This window comes from Trachypithecus francoisi, unplaced genomic scaffold, assembly GCF_009764315.1.
Source record: "Trachypithecus francoisi isolate TF-2019V2 unplaced genomic scaffold, Tfra_2.0 Lachesis_group4, whole genome shotgun sequence".
Taxonomy (NCBI): Eukaryota; Metazoa; Chordata; class Mammalia; order Primates; family Cercopithecidae; genus Trachypithecus; species Trachypithecus francoisi.
In genome coordinates this window covers 89,096,610-89,106,602 of record NW_022681469.1, presented here as the reverse complement: position 1 = coordinate 89,106,602, position 9,993 = coordinate 89,096,610, and the positions used below count along the sequence as shown (strand labels likewise).

Genomic DNA, 9,993 nt, shown 5'->3' with positions numbered 1-9,993 from the left:
AACAGTCATTAATTTAAGGCCAAAGGCTTCTATATCATTTATACTTATTAAACAGAAATACTAAGTTTGGGCAATGGTTTTTCTAAACTAAGCAAAAAATACAGCTAACAAGGCTTATTTCAAATTTCTTCAGAAATATTCGTAAAATATTATTAAAATGGGATTTTGGATTTTAATCTAAAATACACTACTACACTGATAACACAGGGCTTAAAAAAGTTCATTTCAGAAGTAATTTAATTTATGAAGCTACTGAGAGCGTTTTTTATGTATAGATAAAGGTCAAACATTGGGGGCAAAATTGTCTAAGAAGTTTATGAATTATTGACTTAACATATCACTAAGCATTGTAGATTGCCCTCATCTAACATAGTTATAATACTATAGTATAAATGATAATCTCCTTTACGTGGACCAGAGAGAAGAATTTACATTAAACCATGTTATCCATATTTGTTATTTTATTATTTATTGTATACAACTTTGATAATAAGGACATTATAAATCATACTTTAAGCAAAAATCTATGCATGATATATGTAAGCAGTAACACTTTGAAGAAAAAAGCCATGAAAGCATTTACCCAAAATTTAGTAACATCGAAAACCACTAGTTTGTGCATAGTAATGATTGAAATCTTCATAATACACTAGAATACTGGTAAGTCTTCAGGTATTATAAGAAAAACCTGGTATAGGAAAAGACTCAATGAGACACATCCACATCCTTAAATGTGCACATCATCTAGAAATAAATCTCTCAATGTAGCGGTGCACTAAGCATCCTTTGTTTGGCACTTAATACAGACAAACGGGTATTTGGTTTAATGTGATTTTATTATTCTTAGATACATTTTAGTTATTTTATATAGATAAAAATATACAATATTGCTTTTAAAACTTTTAATTTTATAACTGTATAACTGATTGTCATCATATTCACGATTAAAAAGCCTATTTTTCTACTAAACAGTTTATCCAGTAACATGTGGAAGAGAGTAACAAAAATGGTTTATGTAAGACTTATAATAAAAGGTTTAAATGTAAAAATAGAGTATTAATCTAGACCACTGGTCTAAATCCTTAAAAGGATACCTCATGCTGGAAACAAATTATGAAATGTTTCAGACAAATTTTCAAAACTTAAATTGATTCTACAGGTTCAAAGTTTTGACTGAAAATACACAGAACTGAGAGATATTTTGTACGAAGACACTTTTATATACATTAATTTACTAAAAAAAGTAAAAGAAATAACTGTATTTTTTTTTTTTTGGAGATGGAGTCTCGGTCTATTGCCAGGCTGGAGTGCAGTGGTGTGATCTCAGCTCTGCAACCTCTGTCTCCCGGGTTCAGGCTATTTTCCTGCCTCAGCCTCCCCGGTAGCTACGACTACAGGCTCACACCACCATGCTCAGCTAATTTTTGTATTTTTAGCAGAGACGGAGTTTCACCATGTTGGTCAGGATGGTCTCGATCTCTTGACCTCATGATCCACCCTCTTCGCCCTCCTCCCAAAGTGCTGGGATTACAGGCGTGAGCCACTGCCCCTGGCCGAAAATTGTATTTTAATACATCTCAGTTTGGGATTCCATCAGATTTTAAAATAATACATGTAAAATGTGTCTAAGTTCTTCAGCTCTCATAGCTAAAGGAAAGAATAGCTGAGTGTGGTGGCTCATGCCTGTAATCCCAACATTTTGGGAGGCCAAGGTGGGAGGCTCACCTGAGGTCAGGAGTTTGAGACCAGCCTGGCCAACATGGTGAAACCCGTTTCTACTAAAAATACAAAAAATTAGCTGGCATGGTGGCACATACCTGTAATCCCAGCAACTTGGTAGGCTAAGGCAAGAGAATCGCTTGAACCCAGGAGGTAGAGGTTGCAGTGAGCCAAGATTGTGCCACTGCACTCCAGTCTGGGCGGCAGAGTGAGGCTCTGTCTCAAAAAAAAAAAAAAAAAAAAGAAGAAAAAAGAAGAAAAGATGGTGTCATGTTTTCTTTTAAGCCATTTCAGGACAGTAAAGTTGGTAGAGTGATTAATTTGCCTACTGGTAAAGAAGATCAATATATCATTAAAAACAACCTAATGTTTGACGGTAAATGAACTGTGTGGTTGTCTTTTTCTTAATACCAACTTTAAGCAGTTGGATTCATTACTTTATTTCTTACAAGGACACACTGATAAAGTATGAAAAGCTCCAACAAATTATTTAAGTGCATATATAAGGTATGGACTTTTTAAAATGAAAAACTGCAAATATCTTACAAATAATTTTGTTCATTATATCTATACAATGCACCATTCAATTCACTCATTACAATACTTTGCACCAAACATTGCTATCTGCAATCTTAACACTCCTCAAATATGAGAAAAACAAATAGTTTCCACTGTTCTAAGAAGCGAAATTTATAAAGTCAACACAATATATTATCAAGGTTTATAGGTCTAAAACAGTTTTTAAAGACAATTTATACACATTGAAATGGGTGCTTTGCTTAATATAATTAAAAAGAAATAAAGCTTCTTGCAATTTAATAAACATGGTTGCAGTTAACAGCAGAGTTTTCACATTGCAACATTCAACTATCATCATGGAGTCTTCAATAAAGGTAAAGAGTGGTATATTTCTTCTGAAAACACTGTTGAGAAACTTAAGTGCGATTGTCTTAATATTTTTATAATAATTAAGAATAATTTGGAAAGACATTTTACTTTAAAATTTTTTCAACATAAGGCACATAGCAACATTTATAGTCTAGAAACAACTAAATTATGTAATAATTATTTTTTCAATCATTATTTGCCCTTTACCTAAAGAAAATGGGTGAGTAGAAGAGTTAAAACGTGCCTGAATTAATGAAAATGGTTGGATTTAGGAAATACAAATAATATTTGTGTGCAGAAAGGTATTAATTTAAAAAAGAAAAATAATACTTTATATAAAATATACATCCTACAGTGTTACAGGTAGAAAAAAATGTGAGGCACTTAGATGAACAGTGGAGGAGGAAAGCACTGAGATCATCTTTTTATAAAAAGCACCAAACCATTTATTTTAACATCCGAGATAAAAGCAGAGGTTAACATGATAGGAAAAACTAGTTTAGTTCTGTAACTTTGTATTTGGGGAACTAATAAGAATCCAGTAGTTCAAAACTCAAAGTATTTTATTTTTATTCTGAGAGAAATAATTCAAATAGAGAATGTTTTCTAATTTAAAAAAGTCTTAGTTTCCCTGATAAAGTTTTGCATATTTTGTGGTGCTCAGAATAATGCGAAATGTAGATGGTATCTCACTACTCTGTGGCAGTACACTTTCTATCTTAATGACTATAGTATAGGTACTATTTTGATACCATTTTTAAACTTCCTTTTCTAAAAGCAAAAATTAAAATTTGGTTTGGAATAATTGTGAATAGCATGCATCAGTGCCTCCATGTGAACTTGCTGATGTCCAACAGTGACAGTTTTATTATTCCATAATCCTTCACAAACTAATTTAATCCAAAAACCAGGGTCAAAATTGGGCTTGGAATTACAGGAATCCACTGGATGTCAAATCAGGAAAAGGTCTGGCTTCTGACGGATGATGAAGTGGCTGAAGATGTGTGGTAGCCTGAGTGTTATTTATGTTATTTAATTCAGCTGGATATGTTTCATTTAAAACTCCATTCTGAAACTGAAAACAAAAATGGTGATGCAACTTATTGGAATAGATCTTCCAAGTATCTTAAGCCACTAAATAATACATTAACATGTATTTTTAAAATCTTACCCCTGAGAGTTGTAAACTTTAAGTTCCTTTACTGCTGCTAAATTTAAATCTTTCACACAGTGAAGACATACTGAGGACATATTATGTATTAGTTGCATTTATAACCTGTTTTTCCATTAATCTGACAGGAAATTTTGAACATGGTACAGATGAGTGATACAGCTGTCTCATTTCAGATTGCCTTTGGGTCAGGCAGGAATTGATGGGTCAAAGAGCACTAGTCAGGAATTACAGTTAAATATTCTCTGTCATAAGTAGGTTTGCTTTGACCAGGTTTCAAGTTATAGGTGTCAATGAACTGATTATATTCAGGAATCTTACATTGGAATGCAAAACTTTTCCAAAAAAGGCAGCTTCTGATTTTCTGAATGTTTCTAAATATTCCTAAAATATTACACCACCGGTATGATTTTCATAACTGATTTCTTATTCATACTTTTAATTAATACTACTGAAAGCATAGTTCTAATTACAGAATCAAGTTACCAAAAGAAAATGCCCTTTCTTGTTTTCTTACACTGCAATGAATCTTGTTTTTTATAACTGCTAGTAGAAAAAAGAAAAATCAAAAGGAACGACATGAAGATGCACAGCTCTGTAGAGTTTTATAGATTATAGAGCCTTTATATTTTAGTTAGTGGAAGTTCTGGAAACTTTAAAACAGATTAAAATCATAGCCTTAATTGCTTCAAATAAAATCTACCTTTGTAAAGCCTACATAACAGGCTTCAGTAAACAAAATGTTAATTACTTCACAGATCCTCCAAAACATATATAAAATCTATAGTAAAAGTCATATAACCTGTCTCTTCAATGAATGGCAATACTGTAAATTCTTTAAATAAAAAGTATTACCTGTCCAGATAATGGTGAGTTTTAAATGATTTTTTCTCATTACTCATAACACAATTCATGTCAGCCATTCTCTTTAAACATACTGTACAGAGCAGTGTCATCCAATAGAAATATAATGTGAGTCACATACAGAACTTAAATTTTTGGCCACAGTAGATTAAATAAAATACATTACTAAAGTTAATTTTACCTGTTTCTTTTTACTTTTTTAATGTGGCTGCTGAAAAACTAATCATTTCAACATGAAATCAACAATAAAAGACGAGATATTTTACATTCTTTTTTCAAGCCAAGTCTTCAAAAATACAATGTGTATTTCACACAGCACATCTCAATTTGGACTAGCCATATTTCAAGTGCTCAACTACTCAGTGGCTCAATATTGAGTGTCTTAGCTCAATAACATCTACTCTGGAGCATATGTAGGTCTACAGAATTATTTGGTTATTCACAAAGAAACAATAAAAAGTAGTGAGGGGAAAACACTGCAAAGAACTTACGTGCTACTCACACAACTCCTTATTCAAAATGTAATTTTACAGAATTAACTTCAGTACAATTTGCTTTACTCAAGAGTAAAATATACTTTCATAGCAGTTTTCTGAGATAGACTAACTAAATAGTATTCAATTTTAATACAATTGAAAGATGTAAGGAATGAGAATAAGAAAAAATCTTCACCATCATTTTCTATTAAAAAGCTCATAAACGATTACACAAACAAAATGTATGAAAAAAGCCAGAAAATACAATTAAAGATAAAGCTTCAGGTCATACTTTTAATTATTATACTCTAATACAGAGTAAACAGGGGCCAAGGAGCTTAATTTTAGTCAAGATATTCTTTAAAGCTAAACTTAAATATACTTTAAAATGAACTAAATATTTTCTAATGGAAAAGCATAAATGCAAACATGATATATTCCTGAGTGGCCAGAGACAGCAGCTATTAACATTATGTTAACTTTTTTTTCAGTGATCATTTTTAAAGTGTGCTCACGCCAGATAGATTCTGATGACACATTTAAACAACAAAAATACACTATCAAGCTTGATTTCCATGACAGAAAGCCAGCTGAGTTCCTCTTTTAAGAAAGGCAGAAAAGAAAGCCATTCTACCTTAAAGGATAAAATGAGGATAGGGGAGGTAATGTGGAGGAATAGCTCGAGAACATGGAGGTGCCTAGGACTGAATTCCAGGGATATAATTAATCTCGAGTTTCAAAGGCATTGTAAGAAAGCACACTTACATTTGAGTTTAACTCAATTTCAAACATACATAAAAAAAATAGAGCTTTGAAGAAATTATTCTTAAAAATTGCAATACTTTTTAAAGTTTGAATTTTTAAATTGCCATATTTTTAAAGAATCCAGAAAGAATAAACCAAATTATCTATTTTAAACATAATACTTCTAAAAACTAATTTCACTGGTAATTTAGGTCATCTTATATTAAGGACACATTCATGTTGCTTCAGTCCTTCATATCTTTCTCCCTCATGAATCAGGTGAATGATATATTAGTAACATACTGGAAAAAGTACAGGCTTGTAAAAAAAAAAAAAAGGTAGTCACAGATATAATGAAAAATGTTGTCTCCATGAACGCTATAGAAAATAGATTAAAATCAGCTGACATAAAAAATGTGTAACATGTCTATAAGGTAAAAAGAATCACTGAAATATTTTTTCAGTTTGATAACACCCTTACCTTGTTTAAAAATGCTTGCTGGCCTGGCAGTACTGGGTTGTACTGCATCTGACCCACATGGGTGTGCTGAGGTTCTGGCTGGCACTGATACATCGACATGGCCCCAGCATAACATGTCTGAGGAGTTACTATGGCTGACTGTGGATTTAATCCATGCTTTTGGTTTTCAGGAACTTGTAAACAAGTGACAAAATCTTCTAAACTAGAAGTAGTGGGGTATGGGGATGGTTCATAACTCCCCATAGGATAGTCCAGCTCTGTACATTTGGAATGTTGTGGTAATACAGGCTGATTACAGGAAATAAAGTTCTGTGTATAAGGCACAGGATCCATTTCAGATTTGTAGAGGAACTCTTGATTGATCCCATGTAAGTCTGAAAAGACATTATATTGTTGTGGGTCTTGCTGTGGACAACTGAAAGGCATGAATTGGTTAGAGCTCCCATTTGCAAACATGCCATTAACTTGCATATGCTTCATTTTCTGACACAGTTGTTGCTGTGGCTCCACTACTGCTTGCTTTTGGTGATGCTGTTGTTGCTGTTGCTGTTCTAACTGTAGGTGTTCCTGTACCATACAGCTTGAGTTCAGAGCCAGGGACTGTTGCTGTTGATAATCTGAAGGTATGAAGGGAGACTTATTTAAAGAATCTTGGATATATGTCAGAATTTCATCTGTTAAGTCAATGTCTCTGAAGTCAACCTCACCGGAAAAATCATTTCTGAAAAATTTTTCATTCTGCATGTGTTTGATGTCTTCAAAATCAATGCCTAGGTTTTTCATAATGCTGTACAAGTCACTGTTTTTACTATCCTGAAAGAGCCCTAGGTGATCTCCAGCAAATGAGTTCACATCCTGAGGCTGGTCAATTTGCTCATGTTTCAGGATAGTATCATTTCCCATCGGTGCAGTATTATCTTGCCAATTTCTGCATTCATTCATAGGTTCGTTAAAGAAATTGTTTTCAAAAGGTTCAGTACCTGAAGTACATGAAGCAGGACAGAGATAAACAGACTCATCTTGTTGCATCATGGCAGCCAGGAGGGAACTAGGATTGACAGAATCCTTGTTCAGAGTTGATTTGGTAGCAGAGTCTTCTTTGCTAGTGCCATTTTTAGTCCTTAGTGGTAAGGGATCCATTATGGCAGGAAAAGGGTTGGTTGCCTCATACAACAAAGCTTCTCCAGTGGTAAACATAAAAGGGAACGTCATATTTCGTTTTCGTAAATGCTCGCTTCCTTCCTCATCTCTAAAGTTGTGTACAAAAAAGTCTTAGAGACAATTCTATCAAACATTTAAAATAAAATTAAAGAAAGACAAACATCAAGCAAAATACATTATGATTGAATTCAAAAGGGGGCATATTTTATTTTCACCTCAATTATTCTCATGACTGGTGCTATAAAATTGTTTTTCAGACAAACATATTTAAATGATTTAATTTTTTAAAAATAACTTAGTTAATTCCATGGTCCCATTACATCCCTACCTGACACCATGGAAAAACAAAAACAAAAACAAAATTGTGTGGAATAAAGATCTACACATAAAAACAGACGATGAGAATTTAGGGGCCAGGCATGGTGGTGCATGCCTGTAATGACAGCACTTTGGGAGGCTCATGTGTGCGGACTGCTTGAGCCCAGGATTTTGAGACTAACCTGGGAAACATGGTGACATTCCCACCTCTACAAAAAAATAAAAATTAGCTAGGCGTGGTGGCACATGCCCACAGTCTCATCTACTCGGGAGGCTGGGAGGTTAAGGCTGCAGTGAGCCACATTTGTGCCACTGCATTCCAGCCTAGGTGATACAGTAAGATCCTGTCTCAAAAAAAAAAATTAAATTAAATTAAAAAATAACAAAATAAAAAAAATTAGGAATTAGAAACTTAAGAATCTGAAACAACAAACCTCTCTAATAAAACCCAGAAGCTATAAAGACAAAGATTGGCATAATTAGTAATATGAAAGTTGTTTAATATTAAAGTATTTGTATTTTTGCAATAGAATTCTTAAATAAAATATTTGTAACATATATAATGTATTTATAATTCAATATATATATATATAATTTCATATCCATAATAAAGAGCTCCAATAGTGTCTAAGAGAGAGGCAAACAACTCAACAGAAAAACAGGTAAATGATACAAACGTAATTTATAAAAGAAAAATGTCCTAGAAAGATGTAAAAAGATGCCCCCCATTAGTAATAAATAAATGAAAACAACGTGTCTTAGTAACAGAAGCACACAAAGTATCAACAAATATATAGAAATATGAACACAATTAACAAACTAGACTTCTGATACACAAAAAGAACAACATACTCCCAAATGACAGAACATGTATTCTTCACAAGATTACATGGGATATTTTACCAATGTAGACCATGTATTAGATCATAAAATAAGCCACCACAAATTTCAAAAAAACTGAAATTCATTCAGAGAACGTTTTCTGACTATAGTGGAACTAAGCTAAGTCAATCACAAAAAGGCAACTAGAAAAATCCCCAAACACCAAAAAGTACAGTAACACTGTATTTCTAAATAATTCGTGGATAAAAATAAAATAAAAAGAAAATTAGCCAGTATTTTCAATTAAATAAAAATAAGATAGCAAAAGATGAGGGTTGTAAAGTTGTACTTAAAGGGAAACTGATATATATGTTTAAGTATATATTTTTTAAAAGTTGGATAAAATTGTAAATTATACCCAAAGAAGGTAGAAGGAAGAAAATAATGAGCAGACATAATTAAAATTGAAAACAAATGTATAAAATAGAAAAAAATCAATAAACCAAAAGTTGGATCCTAATAAAGACTAATAAAGTCTAATTTAAAAAAGGTGCCTTCTAGAAACATTGATCAAGGGAGAAGGACAAATTTGTAGAGGTACACACATACCCACACACTCATATACATCTGTACACACTCATGTACTTCCATGGGTACTTATATACACACATACATTCACCATGTTCATGGGTTCAAAGATTCAGTATGAAAAAGACGTTAATTCTCCCCAAATGATCTACAGTTTCAAGGTAATATCACTCAAAATCTCAACAGATTTTCAGACAACTGTTTTCTAAAATGTATATGGATTATAAAGGGCAAAGAAGAACCAAGGCAATCTTCAAGCAGAACAAAAAAGGTGAAACAAACAAAATGAAGACACACTCAGACATAGAAATTTATAATAAAGATAGAATAACTAGAACTGTGTAGTGTTAGACAAAATAGACAACTACACCAATGGAGCTATTAATAGAACAACACAATCCAGACAGAGAACCAAAGACAAAATCCCCTGATCAAAATACAGTGCAGTGGGGAAAAGATGACCTTCTCAGTAAATCATCTTTTCAATGTGACTGGTCAATTGGGTACACATGTAAGGGCTGTGGGGAATCAATCCTTACCTCAAGCCACAGACAAAAATCAATTCTCCAGGGTGTGAGGAAACATTTGCAATACAAATATTTGATAAAGGACTCATTTGTAACATACGTAAGAAACTCTTGAAATCACTGCTGGGTTTAGAGAACATATTCTAAATAAAGCATTGTTATATTTTTCTTTTATTTTACCAATGACACTACCTTTTCATATGTACTTCATATGCCCAGGATAAAACCCTAGTG

At 32.7% G+C, this 9,993-nt stretch overlaps 1 protein-coding gene across 1 annotated transcript in view; it reads right to left on the bottom strand.

Annotated features, from left to right (window-relative positions):
- Positions 1–443: 443 nt before the first annotated feature.
- The window catches only part of AHR (aryl hydrocarbon receptor), a 49,146-nt gene continuing 39,596 nt past the window's right edge, over positions 444–9,993 (bottom strand). The window contains exons 10-11 of the mRNA XM_033192019.1: positions 6,344–7,592; positions 444–3,682 (exon numbers count right to left, since the gene is read on the bottom strand). Coding sequence (XP_033047910.1) covers positions 3,539–3,682; positions 6,344–7,592 — 1,393 coding nt within the window. The 3' untranslated portion in view covers positions 444–3,538. The remainder of the gene's footprint in view (positions 3,683–6,343; positions 7,593–9,993) is intronic.